This window comes from Trichoderma breve, chromosome 4 (genome assembly GCF_028502605.1).
Source record: "Trichoderma breve strain T069 chromosome 4, whole genome shotgun sequence".
In the NCBI taxonomy this organism is placed as follows: Eukaryota; Fungi; Ascomycota; class Sordariomycetes; order Hypocreales; family Hypocreaceae; genus Trichoderma; species Trichoderma breve.
Window position 1 is genome coordinate 1,786,541 of NC_079235.1, and position 24,554 is coordinate 1,811,094.

A 24,554-nucleotide genomic window follows, 5' to 3' on the forward strand; every position below is an offset into this window, starting at 1 on the left:
TTTAAATATATTTAATTCATAATATAATTTATAATAATTAATAAATTAAATTTATAAAATAAATTAAATTTATAAAATAAATTAAATTTATAAAATAAATTAAATTTATAAAATAAATTAAATTTATAAAATAAATTAAATTTATAAAATAAATTAAATTTATAAAATAAATTAAATTTATAAAATAAATTAAATTTATAAAATAAATTAAATTTATAAAATAAATTAAATTTATAAAATAAATTAAATTTATAAAATAAATTAAATTTATAAAATAAATTAAATTTATAAAATAAATTAATAAATAATATAATTATAAATATAAATAAAAAATTTATTATTAAAATATTTATTATTTTTTTTTTTATTTTTTTATTATAATTATATAAATTATTATTTATATAATTAAATAAAAATAAATTAAAAAAAATAAAAAAATATATAATTTTTAAATATATTTTAGGTTATTAAATTAATAATATATATTATATTTAATATTATTTATAAAGTTTTTATTATTAGCTTTTTTATAATTTTTTTAAAAAATTTTATAAATATATTATTATTATAAATATTATTTTATATAATACTAAAATATATAAATTAATTTTTAATAATAATAATAATAATAATAATAATAATAATAATAATAATAATAATAATAATAATAATAATAATAATAATAATAATAATAATAATAATAATAATAATAATAATAATAATAATAATAATAATAATAATAATAATAATAATAATAATAATAATAATAATAATAATAATAATAATAATAATAATAATAATAATACTTTAGTTTTATTTTTTATATTATTTTTTAAATTTTATAAATTTTTATAAAAGTTATATTTATTATTAAAAAAATTAATAAAATTATAATAATTATTAAAGAAAAACTATATTTTACTTTTTAATTTAAAATTTAAAATTAATTTATAATTTAACTTAATTAATTATAATTAACTAAGTTAAATTTTAAAAATTTAAATAATAAAATATAATTAATTAAGGTTTATAAAATAATTTAAATAATAAAGTTTAAATATAATATAATTAATATATAAAATAATTTAAATAATAAAATTTAAATATAATATAATTATTATATTTTAAATTTATAATTTATAATTTAATAATTTAATTAAATTAAATAAATTTAATTTTTTTATTAAATTATAAAAAATAATAATAGTTTTTAAAAATAAATTATATATATAATATAAAAAACTATATAATAAAATAATATATTTACTTTTTTTTTTATTAATAATTATAATTTAATTATAATAAATATATAATAAAATAATTAAATAAATAATTAATAAAATTATAAAATTATATTTAAATTTTTTTTAAAAAAAAACTAAAGTTAAGTAAAATAAAATATAAGTTAAATTAATTAAAAAAATATTAAAAACTTTAAACTAAGTAAATATATTAAGAAAATTATTAAAAAAAATTATAAAATAATATAAAGGTTTTTTTATAATAATTTTTTTTAAAATAATTTATTTTTTATATTTAAGGAAAATAAATTTTTATAAAATTAATTTTATTATTATTATTATTATAATTTACTTTTTATTAAGCTTAGTAAATATTATAATTATTATTATACTTAATTTAATAATTAACTTATTTATAAACTTAGCTTAATTAAATAATTATAATTATAAAATTAAACTTTTATTTAATATTAAATAACTTAACTATAGTTAAAAAAATTACTAATATTAATTAAAAATTAATAACCTTTATAAAATTAATTATATAAATATAATATTTTTTATTAAATAGTATATTAAATATAATTAAACCTTTAAATAATTTATTTATAATTACTAATTACTATATAATAATTTAAATTAAGCTTTAAATTTTCTCTAAATTGATAAGTTTCTTTAGGAAGGAGGGGGGGTGGGGGTGGGGGTGTTTGTTGTTGGGTAGGTTATATAAAGAAGATAGCTATAGAGGCAGCTAGAAGAAAATTACAGCAGTTGTTATAGCGGGGTAATTTACTAACTAAGGGTCCCGTACAGTTATACAGTCCCGTACAGTTATACAGTCCCATATAGTTATACGGTCCCGTGCGCCTACTGGGCGCCTATCATTTACTCTATATTTCAACATCTCATAGCATTTTCAACCTTCTCCATGTGTGGTCGATACTCATTAGCAATTGTAAGTTAATAGCACCAGGAGTAAACTCTTTCTACATGCTATGCTAAGTAGAACATCGCTGATGGCTTAGTCTCCGTCTTTAATTCGCCAGATGCTGGAAGATGATGGCGTTCCAATAGCGGATGCTCCTGATGACGAGGGCTCTGAGGCTCCCCATCAATCGTATAACTTTGCTCCTGGTTCTAATGGCATTGTTTGTACGGCCGGTACACATCACCGCGGCACACAGCCAACACCCAATGACTCTTATACAAGTACCCCAGACTGCGAACCCCACCAAACGAAAAAGGACCCGCAGGAGCATGGTGGCGAGGAAGTCGAGTTCAAACTTCAATCAATGAACTGGGGAATTGTACCTTCATGGTCAAGTAAGAATGCTGCCTCGACTCCAAAGGCCATCAACTGCAGAGATGATTCTCTGAGGACACCCGGTGGCATGTGGCAGTCAATGAAAACCCGTAAAAGATGTATCGTTGTAGCTCAGGGGTTCTTCGAGTGGCTTCATGTGAGCCCTAAGGAGAAAGTCCCGCATTTTGTAAAGCGCAGAGATGGCCGCTTAATGTGCTTTGCCGGCCTCTGGGACGCTATTAAGCACGAAGGTATGAGCCTGCATGTTTGCGAGAACTTGCCAACTAACTACTGACCTTACTCGATTGCCGAAGACACTGTAGACAAGCGTTATACGTATTCGATCATCACAACCAGTTCAAACCAACAGCTCCGATTTCTGCACAACCGCATGCCGGTTATCTTTGATGCTGACTCCAAGAACTTTCGACAGTGGCTAAATCCACGGCAAACTCGATGGACCCATGATCTACAGTCCCTACTGAAGCCCTACGAAGGAGACCTAGAGGTGTACCCAGTATGTAAGGACGTTGGAAAAGTTGGTCGTAGCTCGCCATCCTTCATCTTACCATTGAGTGACAAAGGCAATGGGCGTGATATAGCCCGGTTTTTCTCCAGCACCTCCCAAAATTCGGAGCCAAAAAAACAGACTGGGATGGGTAAGCATGAAAAAGAGGGTAATCAAGATACCAGTATTACCAATGCCAAGCTCAGTCCTGTTGAAAGAGCAGAGACCAACAAAAAGCACAAGATCTCCGACGTTTCTAGCCCTACGTCAAAAAGGAGACAGGTTAAGCCAGGCCCCCCAGGCGTCAAGAAGATAACGGATTTCTTCAGTTGACGATTGCCGCCACAAGACTATAACAATGCATCGGTAGATGGTGATAGGGACAGACCTAGTATGCATTCGCCCTGCTTCAGCAAACACGAGTTGATTACAGACGCTCATGAGTATATTAGGCGTCTCACTATTGCCACAATATGGCTCTTCTTCTTCTTCTTCTTCTTCTTCTTCTTCTTCTTCTTCTTCTTCTTCTTCTTGCTTCATTAGCTTGATTCGCCATTATTTGTAACACGCCTCATTCGGCGAGTAATGTCTGTTGCGACGATGTACCCCTTTCCTATAGTAGATCGGTAGGCAAGCATTCAGTTCAGTTGATTATGTGGTCCTGTTGTCTCTGCGAAGATCTTGGTCCAGAGCCTGCCTATTCTCATCCCAGGCGAAAAGCGAACCGAATGGGAAATGCTGAATGACTGGGAATTTTGACAAAACCTCAGCATTGAACATCTTGATCATACCTTTATTAATTTTCCCCCATCCGTCTTTTATGCCGGAAATATCAAACAGCATGGGACTGTGCTCCCAGAATGGCCCCTTTTTTACGTCATTGATGAACGCAACGGCTGAGAAGTACATATTGGTTTGCCTCAAGTCTTCAACAATGCCTGGGTTGGTAACATCGCTTGGTTTTGGTGCGCCCCGTACAGAGCCTTCAATGGGCATCGGATCAAGCTCGCTGCTAATTGGGCGAGTAAGCTGCGCAGATCCGAAAATATATGGAATAAACGAATGGTCATCCAGACCCCATACACCATGGGATCCTGCTGGCTCAAGAGTGTATGTCGTTATGAGCTGCCTTACAATGTCGAGATACCTAACGTAGTGAGTTTATGCGAGTACCTCATGTTCTTGTTACTTACGGTTTGATGACCAAGAGCACAATCTCCCTCTCAATATTACCACCTTGTATGCCGTCCTTAAAATGCCCTAGCTTCCATAGACAGCCAATGAAAGCAATAAAGTTGAGCTCATGACCGGTCCCATAGTCTAGGCGCTGTGGGCTGCCAAACGCTCCGAGTAAGTAGCTTGCTACTTCGTTTTTGGCATGCCCATTGCCTATTCGTAGAGTTTCTCCAAGCAACCCATGATCGAGAAAATCGTCCAGTTCGTTATTCAATAGCTGAAACCATTTACGGAAGCTCACGTTTCCAAATCTTTGAGACCCAGGATCTGGTGGTGCGTTGCCTATGAGCTTGTGGATGCGAGATAGTAGCGCTTGACATGATTGGATAGAGGCCGTCGTGGTAGATCTAGAACTCAAGGGAAATACAGACGGAACTGAATCGCCATTTGGTTGTCGAGGGCAAAGGGCGTGATTGAGCTGGAGAATAAAGATGCCGATATCGCGATAGGCTTCGCTGACAAGGAATCTGCGCACATCATCCGTCTGATGAATGCGTTTGACCGGTGTTTGGAAGACAGGGGGGGAGGACGGGTCGATAACACGAAGAGACGTCCAATTCTGAACATGGGACATTTTAAAAGAGATGTCTAAATTTTTTATGGTGAGCGCCGTAAAGCAGTGTACTTCGGTCGCAAACTGATAAATTGTCTTAGGACCGTCCTAGGATAGCGAAGCAGCTGGAACCAGTGTGACTATTATGACTATTTTTAGACATAGTCAATAAATACGGAGTACAACCAGTATGTATATCTTTTGTTTTATTTAAAATAATTTAGATGCATATATTTGTATATTAATGTTAATATTATTAATATTAGTAAATATAAAAATAATTAAATAATTAAACAATTAAATAATCAAATAATCAAATAATCAAATAATCAAATAATCAAATAATCAAATAATCAAATAATCAATTACTTAAATAAATGTTTTAAAATAAATAAATAAATAGACTTATATATTATTTTCGGTATTAATATCTATAATAGTAATATATAAATGTAAATATTATTAATTTTGCTTTTATTTAATAGCTTTAAGTATACAGTTGTAAATGGCTACAAATCAAATTTCATTTCGTTCATGCATCTTAGGACTATCCTAGTAGACTCTAGGTAGGGATGCGATAACTGTCATGTGCTTCATATCGCCGACTTACCTATGTCTCATGTTCTGATTGTCTAAAGAAATAACGTTTTAAGATACTCGCGTTCATGTCTAATGAATAACGGCCTCCTTTCTTGTCATCCGCTCAACCAAACCCTGATTTTACGCTGGAGATCTTCTATACGGCGCCCTCATGTGGCGGTAGACATCGTGACGACATCCCGCTCAGGAGGTGTTTACTGAGCCCACCATCTGTTGCTGGTTAATCTGCAACTTGTTACTCGCTCATCTGGCTGCCGTGACCAACCCAAACCCAAGACTCCGAAAGTTGCTATCTAGAACCAGATAATATAGCTGTACCGGCTTTTGCCCGGGGGTCCCGCCTCCCTACGGCCCTCTGTCACCCTCGATGATGGTATGTTCTCTAGTGTATTTCGTGCCAGAACGCAGAAGACGCTACCGAGCTGGAGTTCAAATGTAGAACGGAACATGTCGGTAGCGTACCCGTGGCTAGAATCGATCCAATAAAACTAGAGTAATAGCGATCTCGATTCTTTAGCCGTCGCTAATGAAATCGGCGAATAGACATCATCTCGACCTCATGGCGAAGTTGCCGGCACCCTTTCCACACGACGTGGCCACTCGAGCCAACTCTCAATTTCGGATCCCAGTCATCACGTAACGGAGGCAATCGGCAATCTATATGATGAAGATGAAGACTCAAGTACCGAGACAAGTCGCCCGCTGAGTTTCCTTCCCGGCCCTGCATATCAAGAAGGAGGACCCCAACCACAACATCAACGCCTTGAAAGGCCTTCGCACTCGAACAAATCGCCAAATCTCTTTCTTCAACCAGCGTCGGATCAGCCCACACAAGCTATAACTCATAATGATAATGGTAGTTCGAAAACTTCGCCGATACGACTCGCCATAGGAAACAATCATTGGGGCGATCAAATGGACCAACACACAATGCCCGTGACATCTCCCACCCTGTCTCTGCGCGAAGTTCATACACAAACGCCCGGGCAGCAATTTCCCCTGACCAATATAGATAACCCGAATGATATCGCCCAGGAGTTGAGCAATTTGCAAGCGCTGAGGCGTTTATCTATGGATGTGGGCAACAGTATTGATCCAGATATACCGCCAATGTCATTAGCAGCTATGCCGGCTGTGGCGCCGAGAGGAGACGACGATGAAAACGACCCATCGAGATTGCTTTGGGTGCCAGCCAGGGTACACCCAGAGCTTGCTCCAACCGAGTTCAAGACCTTTCTAGCAAGCCGCCTTCAGTCAATACGGAGGAGATCCGGGGATTCATTTCTTTCCGTCTCGGATGAAAAATATGGCAATGAATCGGATCCTATCAATGCTTCTTCATTAAGGAGAAAGAAGTCCTTACTCTCACGCCAGATTGACAACTCAGAAGAACGAGCCCCTGAAGGATTCGCTGGTGGGATAGACAGATCAGAGAGACATGGTTTCAAGGGTAATCAACAAGACCGAGAACTGAGTCTAGATGAGCTAGTAAAAGACCCTTCAAAAGCAGTTCAGAGGCTTGCTCAAGAGTCCCATAGCTATTCAGGCAGTTTAGAGACTGGGATGGATGACATGCCTATCCTCCCTGTTGCACCCAGTAGCGGATTACGGAGATCAACTCGGACAACCTATCGCAAAGGAGGGAGCTTGCGATTTGGGGACAAGACATCGTTTTCGAAGCGGATGGCACAACGCCAGCAAAGCGGCGAATCTATAGAGCCACCTATTCCGGCGGCCGAAGATATTCCTCGGGGATATCCGCTGATTAAAGTGCAGTCAGAACCTACTTCTGAGAATTTCTCAAGGCCTACCCGGCCGGATCGAAGACAAGATAGATTTTCACAAGAACCGGCCGCAACGTCAACAGATTTCGACACTTCCTCTTCCTCAAGGCCGTCACAGTTCTCTGGTCGACTACCTTCTGCTCAATCTACTACATCCAACAATAATACCTCCAACCCGGATGAAGCAAGCGCTTCGCAAGACAATCGATATCCGGAAAAATTCCCACAGCGTTCTTCATCTCAGGCCATTACCGTGACAGAAGAGGCCGGATTGGAGTCTGCGACGGATAATATTGGCGACGATACACTGAGCCACTCGAATTACCACTCCTTATCGGGCAATGCGAATTTCGAGGATAACAGCTCGCCTAGCTCTGCGAAATCGCCAATTCCCAGCGCGGCGCAAACCAGTACAGCTGCTGTTGCGAGTCCGGTCCAATCCGGCGCTTCAAATGGTAACGCTATTCGCTCTGATACCTCAACCGTTACCCCGGCGCATACGCGAGACGATAAAAAATCGGACAAAAAGTCGAAAAGGGATAAGGATGAGGACTCTCATAATTCCACGAGGTCTGGCTCTGCGTGGAAGTGGCTCAAAGGTGTTGCAGACGATAGGGACAAAAAGAAAGATGAGAGCAGGAAATCCAAGCATAAATCCGCATCCGAAAAAGCCCAAGATAATGTGCGATTGGATGTGATCCAAACTTCAATTGAAAAGACTGCTACAAAGGGTCGCGAAAGCCTAGTCCTTGACCGGGATAGCATCGACAATAAGCTTTCGGACGAGCGAAAGAAAGAGAGCCATCGCAAAAGTGACTCAAAGAAGGAAAAGGATGGAAGTTTGTTCTCTTCCATTTTTGGCGGTGGCAAGAAAAGAGAAGAGAAAGAAAAGAACAAAAAATCTCAGCAGCTGTTGCAAGTTCCAGAAGACATCGTGCCTTACAAGCCTTTGCAACCAGATGTTGACTACAACTGGAGCCGCTTTCCACTTCTGGAGGAGCGCGCGATCTATCGAATGGCACACATCAAATTAGCAAACCCTCGTCGGTCCCTCCACAGCCAGGTGCTTCTGAGCAACTTTATGTATAGCTATTTGGCGATTGTTCAAGCTATGCATCCCCAGATGAATGTTCCAGTTTCACCCCAACAAAAGCGACTAGAAGAAGAGGCACGCCGTAAGCAGGAAGAACAAGACTACATGGCTCAGCGTGATGCACAGGATGAGGCAGGTGAACAAGACCAACATCAGAGTCTTGAGCAGTACGATTTCAATTACCATCGTGTAAGTTACCCCCTTTTCTATAAATTTGAAGCATACTAAGTTCTTTCAGACGGCAGTGCAATACGCTGATTCCAGTTCCGATAAACCCGTCGAGTATGTGGATGATGCTCAGATATATGAAGATGATCACACACGCGATAGCCATGGTGGTTACGGCGATGACGATTCTGGTGGCTATAGCCAGGAGGTGAAGGATTATTATCGGTATCAAAACGATGTCTCAGATCGACACACTGGCCAGGATGGCGTGTGGTGATGCTTAGCCACAGGATTGCCCATCTACTCAGCTTCACGGGTAATCATCACTTTTTGTAACATTTTCAGCGCGTGTTGTGGCGCGACCGCGGGTAGGTCTTGTCTTGAGAGAAGAGGTGGGATTGAAGGTGGCGGAAATCTAGTATACAACGGCGTTTTAGGAGCTTGGTTGCGTCTTGGTTCTCCTTCATTGGGAGTTGATGGGGAGCGTGCAGGGTTGAGACAGCGGTGCCATGGCCATTTCTTGTGGGATATAGATTAAACGACTAGAAGTCGCGACTGTTAAACACTCTGATGATATTAATGTGGAACTACGAGATGAAGCACCCTTGCATTGATAAGCCATTCAGCAACATTTGGAATTTATGAGCATAGCATAGTTGTGTAGTCGTGTAGGCACTCGCCCTATTTTGCGATGTTAAACATTTCTTATAATACAACGGCCACCCAATGATTTCCTCAAGGCTCAACTTCCCTCACTACGGCGAAGGATGATGCTGTACATGTAGGCCACGATAAGAGCTGTAGCCCATACTAAAAACTATTCATGGATCTCAAGTAATGGACTTATACACCAATGAACTGGGAAATTAGGAATTTCATGTTTCACAGCATCAGGTCGGGGAAAAATAAATTCAAAAAAGGTATTTTAGCCATATGATACATATGAGTGTCTGTTTTAGTGGCTCTCCAAGTAACGTGCCTACTTCTTTTCCTCTGGCTTAGCAGCAGGCAGTTTGAAGGCCTCAGGTTTGCGATCTTCGCCTGACCCAACTTGTTCCCAAGCGCTGGATCCTCCTTCAAAGTTTCGGAAAGCTTGGGTAAGTTCTAGTGGCTCGGTGACAATTCGTTTCTTCTCCTCGTCATAGCGAATCTCGGTGTATCCCGTAAGTGGGAAGTCTTTTCGTAGAGGGTGGCCCTCGAATCCATAGTCCGTCATGATACGTCTCAGATCAGGGTGGCCCGTAAAGAAGACGCCGTATAGATCGTAGACTTCACGTTCATACCAGTTGGCGCCGCCGAATAGGCTGGTGATGCTTGGCACAGGGGATGACTCGTCGGCGTAAGTTTTGACTCGGATGCGAGAGTTGTATCGAACGGAGAGCAAGTTGTAAACAACCTCAAATCGATTACTGCGGGTAGGGTAGTCGCATGCAGTAACACTACTAACTTGAGTAAATTCTGCAGCCGTATTATCTAGAGGAATGCAGGGTTAGACTTTGCCAAAGCAGCAGAAAGTGATATACAAACACTTTAGGAAAGAAAAGACCGGGATAACCCCAGATGGCGAAATGTAAATGGTGAGTTCATCTTTCCAGACAGAAAATTGCTGGATGTACTTTGGGAGGCATCCCATTAACCAGGTTCCATATCGATGAAGATTGTCTGCCTTGCTTTGATATTTGGCTGTCGGATTGACGATGGGCGCTTTGAGGGTTCCAATTGCGTCTCTCGGGGCTTCTCTCATGTTATGGGACTCCTGGGGCATTGCGACCATTCGAGGAGAGGAGATTGATATCGCTCTGGTGATTTGTCCAGCGCGAGCTCGCGTCAAGGCCTTTGCAGGCTCAAGAGTTGAGCTCAAAGTCGCTCTCCATGGGACCTTGCTTGCCATAGCGAATTGTCTGCCGGGATGCAATGGCTGCGAGACTTGGTTGAACTGGTGGGGGAGCCGAATTGTTCCATGAAGCAATTAGCTCAGATCCATGAACTCGGTTTGAGTCTCCGGTGATTTGCCGTAAGAAGTGATGGCGTGTCAGAGCTCGCACTGTACAGCTCAGCATGTTGCGTCTGGTAGCCAAGTAGGTAGGCTCCGATGCATTCACCTACAGTATATCTTAGATTTCCCTACTGTACATCATCAAATCACGAAATAAAGTACTGGGTACGACTGTAAGGTGGCTTTTAAGCTGCATACTTAGGTATCTCTATAGTGAGTGCCTACTACTGTCTGAAGCTCTAGGTACCTGGCAAAAGCAGTAAATTAATAAGAGGAAACCCTACCTACCCGTTTTCCATCCTCTCGCACGGGTAGCACTTTAATAATCATCCTGGCAAGTCATAATTCTATACCTGTTCCTCGCAATAGGTGAGGCTAGAATCACGTGATTGTGGAGCCCGCTGAATTTGGGACCAAACGGCTGGCTCGTCCCACACACCACGCTCTGAACAAACATCATCAGTTAGCTATCAATCACTTGGCCAGCACAACCACGATTTTTTTTTTCCTTCTTCATTTTTCCCATATCTCACGATAGCAAACATACCTCTACCACAAGCATGGCGCCACAAGACTCTTTCATAGAGGAAGACGAAGATGTCTGGTAAGTGAGCGTGGAGGAGGATATCCATTGAGAAGAAGCCACTCTCTAATGCCGTCACAGCCCTCTTTGCATCGAAGAGTTCGATTTGTCCGACCGGAACTTCCGCCCTTGCCCTTGCGGCTACCAGGTAGCTATCGCTTTGATCCCATAAACGAAATAGCATAGACTTCTAACAAACCGTTTTTAGGTCTGCCAGTTCTGCTTTAATAATATAAAAAATAATATGAATGGTCTGTGTCCGGCATGCCGACGACCTTACGACGAGAAAACCATCCAGTGGAAAGTTGTGACACAAGAGGAGTAAGCTCTTTGTCTTCCTTATCAGGATTTCTCAAGCTGACTGTTTTTAGGGTTGCCGAGTTCCGTGCAAATATACAAAAAAATCAACGCAAGCGAGCTCAGGAACAGCGCCAGAAGGAGGTTCAGAAACGTGAAGCTGAGAAAGAGAATCGCAAAAATCTCATCGGAGTACGTGTTGTGCAGAAGAATCTCGTTTACATTACAGGTCTGGCACCTACCGTCCGTGAAGACGAACTCCTTAAGACGCTTAGAAAGCCCGAGTTTTTTGGGCAGTACGGCGTTATTCAAAAGATTTCGATTAGTAATCGAAAGAGTTCGGATGGTCAACACCACTCGTTAGGCATCTACGTTACTTTTGAAAAACCTGATGAAGCAACCAGGTGTATCCAAGCTGTCCATGGGTCACAAAACGGCGACCGAATACTCAAAGCTCAATATGGAACGACGAAATACTGTTCGGCATGGCTCAAGAACGAGAAATGCAACAACCCTGGTTGCATGTTCTTACATGAACAGGGCGATGAAGAGGACAGCTATACTCGGCAAGATTTGTCGTCCATGAATAGCATTCACACACAGCGGCCGCTGCCTGGAGGAAACAACAGCTCTTTCCGCACAACCCCTCGACAGCAAGCCTCACAGCCAACCCTAACGGCCATTTCGCAGACCATGGCGCGTTCTTCAAGCAAAGATGGCTCGGATTATGGATTGGATGGCTCTGCTTTACCTTCTTCAGCCAATTGGGCCCGAAACCCCCAGCGCAGCCGGCGAGGTAGCCATGCAACAAGCGGCGCTCCATCCAGCCCCGCTATTTCAGCCTCATTACCTACTACAACAGAAGTTGCTCAAGAGGCTGTGGAAGATACCGAATCTCCTCCTTCTACTCAACCTCCGGAAGATGATAAAATCTCAAATCAAGATCCTGCTGAAGAGCCCCAGCTGCCCCCGTCACAGGGCTCACTAGCGACCATTCTACGGGCGTTGCAAAGTTGTACATTTACGAGCCTCGTTACTCCGCAATTCAACGAATTGGAACCTCCACTATTTGATATTCGGGGAGGAAAGAAGCGGAAAGCCATGCGTGAGGATGACGACGCACGGATCGGTGGTGACCAGAAGAACGCAACTGAAGGTCAAATTCAACCGGAAAGCGAGGCAGAGACAGGCGGGAGCCTTGCTCTTGGTGGTGAACCTGAAGAACGCGATGTAATCGGTGATGGGCAGGGGTTTGAGCACCGGCATATCAACTCATTTCCTCCCATTCAAAGAAGCAATGCCGATACTCTCTTTGGTCCTGCTCTTAGTGGTTCAAACTTCAATCCAGGTACAAGTCAGATGGGTCGAGGAGTCGCCCCTCCGCAGTTAATGTCTTTGCGACCTCAATCAGGGTTCAGCGATCAGGCCCCTTCGGGCCTATCTAGCCAGGCTACGTTCCAAAATCAAGGTCATAATCGTCAATCATCCCGATTCGGCTTTATGGCTGACAGCCCACCAGCAGCAACGAATCTCAAATTTGCCACGAATCAAAGAATCATGGGCCAGCAATCATCCATGGTATCTAACTCGTTGCAATCCTCAGGTAGCAGCCACTTTTTTGGCAGCTCTATGCCAGCGCCACCGCCGGGCCTCAAGTCCACAAACACACCGCCAAACCTTTTTGGTCAAGGATTTGGCGGCTCGGCATTTGGTCCTGCAACGAAAGACACACCTGGCGACTTATTACAGAGTTTAATTAGTCGGAGCCGAGGCGGTGGTAACCAGCCTCATGATGGTGGAAAGCGTGAGTACATGATCTCTTCTTTTTCTAATCAGTATCCACCACCCTCAACCTCTACCCCAGCTCCTACTTCTGGCCTTTTGGCATCGCTCTACGGTAACCACCCCGGAGCATTCCAAGACTTTGGCTCGAAGCAGAAGAAGAAGGGGAAGAAGCATAGACATGCTAACACTTCCTCCTCGGGGGGGAGTGGTCTAGTGGATCTTGCGGACCCGAGTATACTGCAGGCGAGGATGCAGCACCAATCGCAAAGCAACACCGGAGTCAATCAGGGAGTTTTCAGCGGCCAGAGCCAAGGTGGGTATGTCCCGAACATGATGTATAATTCCAGTTATGCCCGATGGTAGCATAACCAAGGGCATCACATGATATGTTGATATTCATTGCACATTTTTATACTGTACTAGAGAGGCGCTCAAGAGGACCTGCATTTGAAGTTTGGGGGCTATTTTTATGGATTCGCGAGGCATACCCTTATTCCAGCGGGTGTATCCACGATAACGGCTGGAGGAGCACTTCATTTTTCTTTCTCCTTTTTCTTTCGGTCAATTGCATTAAAGCCGGCGAGGGTGGTCCTCCTTTCTTGTTTCATCATTTTCTCTTTTTCTTCCTACGGACCGAGTTTTATGGTTTGACGCAAGGAGTATCCAGTAAGGCAAACCATCATCGTCTTCCACACAAGTCCTCCTGTATGTTAACGGATTGCACGGAGTCACCAACATTGGTGTCTCCTTGGGTCGCAATATATAATACCGAACTTCTCTACCTTCCCCTCGTTGTTCCCCGTGGAAGACGATGATGGAGGTCGTAGGATGGCTCCTTTTGCCTTTGTGTTATAAAACTCCCCAATCCGTAGCCCGCTATCCCGTCACTGCCCTTGTATTAAGCCCTCATTGCATTGCACATTGCTAATGTGTTCTTTAGACCATGATCTTAGTTTACTGGACGAGGCAGAGTTATCAGTGGATGCATTGGTCTCAGATGAGTCCTTACCGGCCCTGGTATCATCTCCATCAGCCACCAACGCGGAGTCCCGTCGTCTGGCTTCTTACTTGGATAACCCGGATACCCTCAATCACTCGACTTCTAAAGGCGTACTGATGCAGGGACAGTCACAGCGTTCCAACCTGATTCCAAGCTCGCCTCACATTTCAACCTTTGGCTCTATTTATGACCCAATCTCGTCTATTCAGGCACCTTCAAAGTTGGATGGTACCGACAACCATGAGGTCGACATCCACACCAAACCTCATGCAGCAAAGGACTCTTCTCCTATTGCGATGCTCGGACCTTGGCCTACTTCTGCTAGAGGATCTATACTTCAAGAAGAAGATTTCCCTGCTTTAGGCGCGCCGAGGACAATTGACACTACAAGGACCAACACTGGTTTGGTTACTCCTAAAACCATAATATCGAAGACTATATCGGCGATGAAGAGGCAAAATGATCAAAATTCCGAAACTGTACATGAAGATCATGGGGATATCATTAACGCGGATGAATCTCAGCCTACACAAGGCGGCGACACCAAATCTCTGGGCTCCGTGGTTCCTGGTTTTGGAGCTACTTTCATCTCTCAACCCAAAGAAGAGGCTACCAAAGTAGATGAATTGGCAGAGGCTTCCAGATTCCCCCCCCTGCCTACTCCTGCAATCAGCAGTGGAGTGGCCACGCCCTCGCGAAGTATACCCAAAACTTTAAGAGTGGTTCCTTCATCAATCAAGACGGAAACTCGCCCAGCTTCACCGTCTCCTCTTCCGATTTCCAACGTACCTGCAGTGGGAAAGCCGGGACATTCACACCGACCTGGCACACCAGCCAGCGAAATGATTAGCGATACCGCCTCTGTTACCTCGTTCTCGGTTTCCATTTCTCGAGCTGGATCCCCTCCCCTAAGCAAGGTTGGCACCGCTCCAATCAGAGGTACCACGAAGAGTCAGCAACGCAAACAGCGCAAAGATGTGTTGAAGCAAGAAACAAAGACCCTAGCTGAAACACCCAAGACGGAAGAAGCTGAACATGCTCCTGTCATTGGACGCAAGAAAAAACAGAAGAAGGAAAAGCCCCCTAAAGAGGTTAATGCCATGTCTTCTGCAACCATTTCCACAGAAGCGCTGAAGGATGAAGCGACACCCCTGTCTAAAGACGATGGAAAGCCATTAGTTGATAGCAACAATGAAAGATTGAAAACAGACAGCAGGGGGTATACAAACAAAGACAAGCAAGATACTAGGAACTCAGCGAAAGAGGTAAACGAGGCAATCGTGTCGTCACCGACACCTTCATTGTCCAAAGCAGCTGAACCTGCAGATAAAACTGTTGAAAGACCACAGTCGAGCCCTGCGTCCGTTTTTGCCGATATCAGAGAGTCGCTCTGCACATCTGCTCCAGATAAACTGCAGCTGTTAAAGCCTGTTTCGAGCAATTCATCCAGGCCAGAGCACAACTCATTAAACCAGTTAAGCAAAAGGGGAGACTGCAAGGAGAGCTCTTGCAGATGTGGTGAGATGCAAGATGCTGATCTTGCAGCACTGCGATCCGGAAGGCCTGTCCGTAAACAATTCCATACTGATGGCAGCCGCATGCTGATCACCCCTCACGGAGACTGCATCCGCGGGTTGACACCAGAAGAAGAGGATACCTTTTTGGCCCTCCAAACTGCAATTGCTGCAACGGCGGAGAATCCTGCTGCGTTCGTAGCACCAAGACATCAGCCAAGCAGCGGAGCTTTCTCACTTATTAAGGGCCGAGCAGTTCCCAACGGGCGACCAAACATTTTCCCCTCTACCGTGCAGCCACAATCTCAGGATCCCATTGGCAAGCTTCAACGAGAGGATGCTTTAAGCTATATCAATCAGTATGTGCTACCTCGGCTAAGCCTTGGGGCTACCAGCATGGGATTCCCAAAGGGGGCATCTTCTACTCGGGACTCGGCGAGCCTCAATTCTCTCGCGCCGTATTTTTACGGCCCGGATGCTGCCGCCGGAGTGGGCATCTACAGTACACCAGAAAGCGCTCGAGCGATACAGGATTTTGCTGCCCCGGGAATGTCACTTGACGAGATCGGTAAAGGCGCGGCGGCCAGTTCAATCGGGAACATGCCCCTGATGAGCGTTGAGGATGCCGAGGCAGCGTTAACAGCGGCAAAGAGAGAGACGGAGAAGCTTGAAAAGGGCCTGAACCTTGTCATTAAGCGGAACCGTAGGCTCTTGCTTGGCGCTTGATGCGCACATGTGTATACTCTTGAACAGCAGGTTGTTGAATTATTATGTATTACTAGGTATATATGACATGTATAATTACCTGAAGGCAGCCTTCACCTCTACCCTAGGCCATTCAAAGAATACCTCCCCGCCGTAGACATCAGTTATAATCCTACCTATCCTGCCTTCAACCTCGGTGTAGAACTCTTCGCATTCTTGAAGCACCCTGACGACCAGGCCTCGGCTGAGGGTGGGATCGTCAGCATCGCCGAAATGCTTCTCCACGCGTTTCCGTAGAGTTTCAATTCCCTTCCGTACTTCCTTCGCATCATAAGAGCCCAGCACTTTATTGAATGCCGTCTTATTGTTTGAGGGCTGTCGAGCGATTGCCATTGCGGACTTGCCGGTTTGCAGCTGCGCTTCGATATTCTCAATCTGCTCCAGAAGTCGCCCCAGGGGTCGCCGCATCACCGCATTTAGATAGAGCGCCATATGCTCATGATATTCGGTATTCGCTTGTGCTTTCCAGTTTTCAAGAACCTCTAGGCCGCGGGCATCAGTCTCTTCGAGAAAGTGATTCATGTTCTCAATCAACAAAATGTGAAAGTTCAGCGCCTCCTTGTCCTCTGGATCAGCCGCTCCGCCGGCAACCCCGACAACGGCCGGATGCTCACGCGCAATCACCATGAGTGATTCGAACATTGTCTTGAGAATGCGATCGTACTCCCGATTTACCGTCCGCCGCAAGATTAGGTTATGATCCAACCCAGCGACCATGTTTTCGACGGCGGCCATGAAAGCGGGAAATATTCGTATGAATGATATGACACCCTTGCGCTTCTTGATTTTAACTTTTGTTTCCTCGATGGCTCGTATCTGTTCATCAACAAACTTTCTGAATTGCCCCTCCAATGATGCATGCAGCTTCTGGAGAAGGGCATTCAAGAAATCTTGATTAGATTGCCCCATTTCAGACAATTTTCTCTCGAGCGTAGCGAGCACTCCAACTCCTTGACTAAGTCCCAACCAGTCAGTCTCTATCCAACATGCATCGAACAGCTATTCAACTTACAGTGGATCTTGGGCGATTGCCCACTCCATCAGCCTTCGTAACTCAGCCTCAAGGAATGCGAAAATGGCCTCCATGGACCGCGTAACACGGCGAGCAAGTTCTCGGTCAGGTTCCATGAGCCTATGGCGTTTCAAATCGCCTCCACGGCGGTCTCGAGGAGGAGAAGCTGCAACCGCCTCTGGGAAATCTGCTTGTTCCAATGTAGTCGCATGGAAGAAATCGATGATAAAATTCTGTTCCATCTCAACCAGAGGCAAAAGATCTTCCAAGGCCTCAGAGAAGATTTCGTATGGCAGGCTTCTATTATCCGTAGTGTTCCTTTCAACGTGCGCTCTGGTGCCACCATCTGCCAATGGCGAGCGTAGAGCCTTAGCTAACGTTTGGCTACGTTTCACGGTCAACTTCCTAGCCGCTGTAGCCACACCCTCCTGCTGTTTTTCAACTTGAGACGAGAAGATAACCTCTGCTTCATCTCCTGTTAATTTCCTCGCATTTTTACGCCAAAGAGTAATCACATGCTGAAATTCGTGCTTATACACGGGAGAGCTCTTGTCTTGATAAATTTGCATGAGGCGATTCCAGTTTTCTAGGTCCGCATCTCTCGCGTAGAGCATTAAGGGGCTGTACTTCCACAGAAGATCTCTTCCAATGCTGTGATGTGCAGGATCAACTTTTTTCGAAAGAGCACCATCCAATGCTCGCTTCGTTTCGACATAAGCTTCGGCGAACTGACCGGTCATGAAGTCCAGTAGTCGTTTCATGAAGTACCTGCTTTCGTGCAGGTACATTTCTCTCTTCTCTTGCACAATTCTCATCTTGCCGTAATTGCTGTTTAGCCCCAAGGCATTGTCAGCGTCCAGAGCAGTATCTATAGACTTTCCGGTGTCGTCCCCTCCAAGAGAGGGATCAATCTTTATCATGGCTCTAAATAGAGTCACAAGGGAGAGTTCAACTTCTTCCAAGCCTCGAAGACTGTCCAAGGGTGCCTGTTGAAGTGCCTGGAGATCGGTTGAAGTTATGGCGCATGTTTCCAGCAATGACTCCAGTTCCTTCCTTAGCAATTTTTGGTTGGCTGTTTGTACCTGGAGGCCTTGGCCTTGAGCTTCAATATACGCAATGTCGTCTGAGAGGGTCTTGAGGTTGTCAGCTTGACGTCCGGAGATGAACATAACCTTCTAACAAAGAAAAAGGAAACTTACCGAGAGCTCCACTGAATATAAAGTAAGTAAATTATCCAGCTCTTCGCATTCACCCATAGCAAGATCGATTCCACGTTTGATCGTATTTACCCTCTCATCCTCTTCTCGAAAGCGTGCTAGCCACCCCCCCGCTTGGACTGTGTTTAATTCTCGCTCCAGGTCATTGCCTATATCGTCCATATTTAAGCAGTGCATCTGATCACCAGGAACCCAACCAAAGAAATCCAGCCATTTGCCGAATTCTTCACTGCGATCATCAAGGATGATTGGGTCAACACCCAACCTCTGAAGATACCTAGCATCCTGTCCAACGACTACGGGCCGACGAGAGGCTTCTTTTGAAGCCGCTGCGTCCTTCTCAGGCTCACTAACTTCTTTAGTTGGTGCTGGTGCAATTCCAGGGGTATTTGACTCGGCCACCAATATTTTGACCTCTGGTATTGCCAAGTCACTAACGGTCGGCTTTGGGGTTTCAATGGTGGGAGGGTTTGCATCGCGAGAGGCAGGTCTAGGCGGTGCCGGGACAACGCTTGTAATGCCATCAGGACCCTCGTTTGATTTGGCTTGATTCTGGCGGAGGCGCTCTCCGGCTCCTCCCGGTCGTGGACGGAAAGCATTTGCGGCAGACGCAGCTTTCCAAAATGCACCGGCAACATCCCCTTTGGATATCTTAGACTTTATCATGGGGCCTAAACCAGGACGAGTTTCCTCATCTGGCGAAGTCAACTGTTTTTCAAGTGTTGTCGTATCCCTTGTTCCTGATTGATCTGATAGATTTGTGTCCGCCGGCGAAGCTGTGGATAGATCTTTCACGTCGCTGTTGATACTGATGCTTCTTGGTTTTTTCTCCACGTCCTCCAGAGGCTCCGTGAGACGTGGTGGGCTTCCGTCCTGGCTAGTTCTGCCAGCAAAAGCTATCCCTGGTTGTAACACTGATGGAATTGCTGGAGAGGCAACCCGATCGATACTCCGTGGCGGAGGTGCCACCGGCTCCTTTTTAGCTGGTGAGCTCATCAAGGGGGCAGGGACCAAATCCCTATCCTGTGGTCTTGAAGGATCCATAGGGGGGCGCCTTCTCTCAGGTGGTAGTTTGCTTTCCAGTGATGGGCGAGGTAAAGCAGGTATAGAATCGTGAGTTGAATCGGGAACATCTCGAGGTTCGCTCAGCGCACTTAGGCCACTTAGGCCACTCGGCCCACTCATGCCGCTGCGCGAACGCGGTGGGATGCTCGACGTATCATCGCCTTTTGTTGCAGTAGAGTTGGCAATAGAGTCTTGGCTTTTGTTGTTTTGGGCCGTCCATCGTGGAACGGATCGTTCTCTGGATGCAGTAGAGTCGAAACTTCCAGCAGGAGACCTACTTTCATTTGCCGAAGGCCGGACAAGAGGGGAGGGCCTGGGATATCGTGGGGCCTCTCCAAGACTACTTTTGGGGGCGGCTGATGATGTGGCGATAGTTTGCTGGCTGGTTGCCGGATCAATCGTTTGCTGCCGAGGCGGAGTTCCGGTTGGGCGTTTGCCTGCCCCTAGAATTTGGTCCAATTCCCTCACGTCGAACCCTGATAACTCGGGCAATTTGCCTCCTGTATATTTGCCATAGATTTTGATCAAACTTGCGATGAAGAACTTCTTCTCCTTTTCGGTTTGAGCTTGCCAAAAATAGGGCTTCCCCAGTGTAACGAGGAAGCCAGTCTCTCCAGCCCATTCTCGCAGATTCGGGCTTACCTTTGGCCCCGTATAGGATTCGATGTGTGAGAGGTCGTCTAGATTCCATGTCTTGCCGATTGAGAAAGATCCACTATTGTTCTCCTTGGCTTTGTGGACTCGAACTCTTCCGGACTTTCGTACTGCCACAACAATAATCCTGGGCTTCTCCGTATTCTGACCCCGAGCTTCAGGAGGAGGCGGCATCGATGAATGTGAGGAGAACTCGGTGACGCGAATATGGGTAATATAAGTTTCATGAACTATGGTGAGAAATTAGCCAAGGCAAGAATTCCATAATGTAGCTTGTGTGCCCTACGCAAGCCATCGGTATCCTTTTTGTTGAAACAGCTATCAATGATTCGACGTTTCTCATCCTCAAATCGTTCCGCCCTCGTGGCGGCCGCATTGGAACCAGTTGTGCTTGAATAATCCATTTTGAAATCCAGAAAAGAGACCACTAATGAGATCGATAGTTTAGGTCAAAAACTCAAACAAGCCGCCCGGTTCCAACATTGTGTGCAAGCTATGACGCGTGCAGGATCATGAATAGCGCTCCGTATAATGAAGCTGCAAGTTCAATGTCACTCGCATTGGGGGGCGTGATGCTCCACAGCTATCTGTATTCTACTTACACGCATAGCATCACAAATTTGCACTAACCGATTATGACATGGACCTAAATTCATAAATAAAATATTCATTTAAAGAGTCGTAAATATTACATAATATTACATTTTGAATTATATTTGACAAATGCAATGGCAATTTTAAAACACATAGTTTGGAAATATATTACATATTGCATTAAATAAATAAGAAGATTATAATCATTATTATTAAAAATAATAATAATTCCTATAGTTATATGTGATTAAAAAAACTGCTAATTTCTTGGGTTATTTACCCAAGTTAAGCATTATATATGGTTTTGTCCCTCTGTAAATCTCTCAAGTATGGGCACTAGGCTGTTCGTCAGCCAATCAGGAAGCTCCATTATCAAATCCAATTCCAATTCAGAGTCTTGCCAGCACTCTCCCACCAGCTCTTGTCCTGTCATTCTGCCACCCTGCCAATCAATCGCAACAACACCATGCTGTCTGCCCGAGCAACCTCCAGAAAGGCCGTCAGTCTCTCGCGAGGCGCCAGGAGAGGCCTGGCCACTGTTCAGGATGCCGCCCCCGTACGAACATATGGTGGGCTGAAGGACCAGGACCGGATTTTCCAGAACCTCTATGGGCGATACCCGGCCAACCTCCAGAGCGCTAAGAAAATGGGCGATTGGCACAAGACAAAGGAGATCCTCTTGAAGGGTGACGATTGGATCATTAACGAAGTCAAGGCCTCCGGTTTGCGCGGACGAGGTGGTGCGGGCTTCCCTTCTGGTCTCAAGTGGGTATGTCACGATCTTCGACCTTGATATCGACCTTGATGAGTTTCTAACTTTTAGGTAGTCCTTCATGAACTTCAAGGGCTGGGAAAAGGACACAAAACCGCGATATCTCGTGGTAAATGCCGACGAGGGTGAACCCGGTACCTGCAAGGACAGAGAAATCATGAGGAAAGACCCGCACAAACTCGTCGAAGGTTGTCTCGTTGCCGGCCGAGCAATGAATGCCACCGCCGCCTATATTTATATCCGTGGCGAATTCTACCACGAAGCCGCCATTCTCCAAAATGCGATCAACGAGGCCTATGCAGATGGGCTGATTGGCAAGAATGCGTGTGGTTCCGGATACGATTTCGATGTCTACATTCACCGCGGTGCTGGTGCCTACGTCTGTGGAGAGGAGACGTCTCTGATCGAGTCTATAGAAGGAAAGCCTGGAAAGCCTCGACTCAAGCCTCCCTTCCCTGCTGCGGTGGGTGTTTTCGGGTGCCCCTCAACTGTTGCCAACGTGGAAACTGTTGCTGTTGCGCCGACAATCTGCCGCCGTGGAGGAAGTTGGTTTGCTGGGTTTGGCCGCGAGCGCAACCAGGGAACTAAGCTGTTCTGCATTTCAGGCCATGTGAACAACCCTTGTACCGTTGAAGAAGAAATGTCCATTCCCCTTCGCGAGCTTATTGACAAACACTGCGGTGGAGTCCGAGGCGGCTGGGATAATCTGCTAGCCGTTATTCCTGGTGGTTCTTCGACTCCGATTTTGCCCAAGAATGTCTGTGACGACCAATTGATGGATTTCGATGCCTTGAAGGATAGCCAATCAGGTCTAGGCACAGCTGCAGTCATTGTCATGGACAAGAGTGCGGATGTTGTGCGTGCAATTAGCCGCTTGAGCCACTTCTACCGCCACGAGAGCTGCGGCCAGTGCACACCATGCCGTGAAGGCAGCAAGTGGACGGAACAGATAATGAGCAGATTCGAAAAGGGCCAGGGACGGGAGAGGGAAATCGACATGCTTCAGGAGTTGACAAAGCAGGTTGAGGGTCACACTATTTGTGGTAAGTGCTTTTCGACTTCTCCGTTGCACATCTTCAGTTTTTCTAACATCCCATAGCGCTCGGCGAAGCCTTTGCATGGCCAATCCAGGGCCTCATCCGCCATTTCAGACCCGAGCTAGAGGCCAGGATGGAGAGCTATGCCAAAGCCCAAGGGGGGGCTGCTCTGGCTGGTGGGTGGCAACATGATTCAAGGGCCCATGGAAAATTGGTTTCTCCTGGTCAGTGATGATGATAATTCTTATATATAGATTATCTGCTGGACTGGTATCGCCTACGGTTTAGCCTACACGATAATCCGCCTGGTTTGATAGTGGGCCTTAATATGTACAAAAAAAAATATGAATTACTTGAAAGTAGATATGGTTTAAGCATGTCTCATTGATATTGGTGGACTAGTGTGTAGTATATTAGGGTTGAGTCCCCGTAGCAATGAAGTATCCCATACTTATGTAACGGTATAGCCACCATCAACTCGAATATCAGCGCCAGTTACATAGCTGCTAGCATCAGAGAGCAGGAAGGCCACAGGGCCCATGAGATCTTGGGGTAAGCCCATCTTGCCTTGGGGAATAAGAGATACCCATTTCTGCTTCAGATCTGGGTTCTCATCCAGGATTTTCTGGGTTCTAAATGGAATACCAAGTCAGCTGGCCGGTCTCACAATAAAGGACAACCCTGGTTAGTTAACTTACAGCGCTGTCAGCATGTATCCTGGGGAAAGGCAGTTGACCCGGATGCCAGCATGGGCCCACTCAACGGCAAGGGATGCTGCTAGATGGCGAACCCCTGCCTTGGAAGCGTTGTAAGGACTAGTTCGTTCCATCGTTAGCTCATCGAGACTCTTTCAACTCCCCTTTTCATTGGGTTCTATATTGTGCGAGCAGGTGGATGGAATCAGCATCACTCACGCTTGGGGCTGGGGGACGTTGACAATGGATCCCGACATGCTGCCAATCATGACCATACTACCGGGGCTCTTCCTCTCCATCAGATGACGAGCAACTGAGGTGGCGAACAGATATGTGCCGTCTACGTTGACAGCCCAAAGCTTTCGAAGGCGATCAATTGGGTAGTTGACGGCCTCGAAATTTTCAGTGAAGCCAGCCGAAGTGACCAAGTTGTCTATCTTGCCGTGCTTCTGGACAATCTCAGCTATACACTGTTCGACAGAGTCGGCATCACCAACATCGGCGTAATGTGCCGTGACCTTGGGAATGCTGAAGATTTGTTAGACACGACATCTGAAGATACCAGCCCGCTTTGGGTACTAACCGTTCGGCATTGGGGTTTTCCTTGACGAAAGCATCTACAATCAGCTTTGCCTGCTTCTCGGCCTCCTCCTCTGCTGCTATGTTAGCTGTCTGGGAACAATGCCTCAGCAGTTAGCTGGAATCTCACTGTTCATATCGACCAAGGCTAGATCGGCCCCGGAGTAGACCATTCCCTGGCCAATCACAAGCCCCAATCCTCTTGCACCACCTGTGACGACACCAACCTTTCCGTCAAGGGTGAAGCTGGGAAGCGTAGGCTTGACATACTGGCCACCAGCAGAGACCGGCTTGCTGCTCGGGAGCTCATGCTCGGCAGGATACTCAATCTCGACTTCAGAGTCTGTTCGAGAGTGGCTTCCAGGCTTATCCTGTCGTGGCGGCATGTAATGGAACTGTCTTACTGCGGCCAATGGCAGTCGACTGGTTGGTCTAAGCGCAAAGGCTCGGCTCGCCAGCCGGAGCATTGACGCGGACGATTTCAGTGTCGCAACCATGTTTGT

The 24,554-nt window shown here is 44.8% G+C and overlaps 8 protein-coding genes across 8 annotated transcripts; 4 read left to right on the top strand and 4 right to left on the bottom strand.

Annotated features, from left to right (window-relative positions):
- Positions 1 to 2,169: 2,169 nt before the first annotated feature.
- On the top strand, positions 2,170 to 3,385 carry T069G_06817 (SOS response associated peptidase (SRAP) domain-containing protein; the record flags this gene model as incomplete). Its single annotated transcript, XM_056174027.1, has 3 exons — positions 2,170 to 2,196; positions 2,267 to 2,795; positions 2,859 to 3,385. The coding sequence occupies 3 exons, from the start codon at positions 2,170 to 2,172 to the stop codon at positions 3,383 to 3,385; spliced, it is 1,083 nt and encodes a 360-aa protein (XP_056027606.1).
- Positions 3,386 to 3,703: 318 nt separating this feature from the next.
- T069G_06818 (phosphotyrosyl phosphate activator (PTPA) protein domain-containing protein) lies at positions 3,704 to 4,862 on the bottom strand (the record flags this gene model as incomplete). Its single annotated transcript, XM_056174028.1, has 2 exons — positions 3,704 to 4,199; positions 4,246 to 4,862. The coding sequence occupies 2 exons, from the start codon at positions 4,860 to 4,862 to the stop codon at positions 3,704 to 3,706; spliced, it is 1,113 nt and encodes a 370-aa protein (XP_056027607.1).
- A 1,509-nt stretch (positions 4,863 to 6,371) lies between these two features.
- T069G_06819 (activator of mitotic machinery cdc14 phosphatase activation c-term domain-containing protein) lies at positions 6,372 to 8,763 on the top strand (the record flags this gene model as incomplete). Its single annotated transcript, XM_056174029.1, has 6 exons — positions 6,372 to 6,891; positions 6,952 to 7,409; positions 7,470 to 8,064; positions 8,152 to 8,400; positions 8,455 to 8,507; positions 8,557 to 8,763. The coding sequence occupies 6 exons, from the start codon at positions 6,372 to 6,374 to the stop codon at positions 8,761 to 8,763; spliced, it is 2,082 nt and encodes a 693-aa protein (XP_056027608.1).
- A 702-nt stretch (positions 8,764 to 9,465) lies between these two features.
- On the bottom strand, positions 9,466 to 10,377 carry T069G_06820 (respiratory-chain NADH dehydrogenase, 30 kd subunit domain-containing protein; the record flags this gene model as incomplete). Its single annotated transcript, XM_056174030.1, has 2 exons — positions 9,466 to 9,959; positions 10,014 to 10,377. The coding sequence occupies 2 exons, from the start codon at positions 10,375 to 10,377 to the stop codon at positions 9,466 to 9,468; spliced, it is 858 nt and encodes a 285-aa protein (XP_056027609.1).
- A 665-nt stretch (positions 10,378 to 11,042) lies between these two features.
- T069G_06821 (RING/Ubox like zinc-binding domain-containing protein) lies at positions 11,043 to 16,387 on the top strand (the record flags this gene model as incomplete). The annotated part of the gene is made up of 6 exons (XM_056174031.1): positions 11,043 to 11,086; positions 11,147 to 11,213; positions 11,274 to 11,386; positions 11,437 to 13,166; positions 13,362 to 13,460; positions 14,088 to 16,387. The coding sequence occupies 6 exons, from the start codon at positions 11,043 to 11,045 to the stop codon at positions 16,385 to 16,387; spliced, it is 4,353 nt and encodes a 1,450-aa protein (XP_056027610.1).
- Positions 16,388 to 16,462: 75 nt separating this feature from the next.
- Positions 16,463 to 20,778, bottom strand: T069G_06822 (exocyst complex component sec3 domain-containing protein; the record flags this gene model as incomplete). The annotated part of the gene is made up of 7 exons (XM_056174032.1): positions 16,463 to 17,381; positions 17,439 to 17,784; positions 17,827 to 18,571; positions 18,638 to 18,884; positions 18,933 to 19,404; positions 19,465 to 20,604; positions 20,661 to 20,778. The coding sequence occupies 7 exons, from the start codon at positions 20,776 to 20,778 to the stop codon at positions 16,463 to 16,465; spliced, it is 3,987 nt and encodes a 1,328-aa protein (XP_056027611.1).
- Positions 20,779 to 21,434: 656 nt separating this feature from the next.
- T069G_06823 (respiratory-chain NADH dehydrogenase 51 kd subunit domain-containing protein) lies at positions 21,435 to 23,009 on the top strand (the record flags this gene model as incomplete). Its single annotated transcript, XM_056174033.1, has 3 exons — positions 21,435 to 21,737; positions 21,796 to 22,783; positions 22,840 to 23,009. 3 exons carry the CDS (start codon positions 21,435 to 21,437, stop codon positions 23,007 to 23,009), a joined length of 1,461 nt encoding a protein of 486 aa, XP_056027612.1.
- Positions 23,010 to 23,228: 219 nt separating this feature from the next.
- T069G_06824 (enoyl-(Acyl carrier protein) reductase domain-containing protein) lies at positions 23,229 to 24,548 on the bottom strand (the record flags this gene model as incomplete). Its single annotated transcript, XM_056174034.1, has 5 exons — positions 23,229 to 23,409; positions 23,476 to 23,592; positions 23,692 to 24,000; positions 24,056 to 24,125; positions 24,182 to 24,548. 5 exons carry the CDS (start codon positions 24,546 to 24,548, stop codon positions 23,229 to 23,231), a joined length of 1,044 nt encoding a protein of 347 aa, XP_056027613.1.
- Between the last annotated feature and the right edge of the window lie 6 nt (positions 24,549 to 24,554).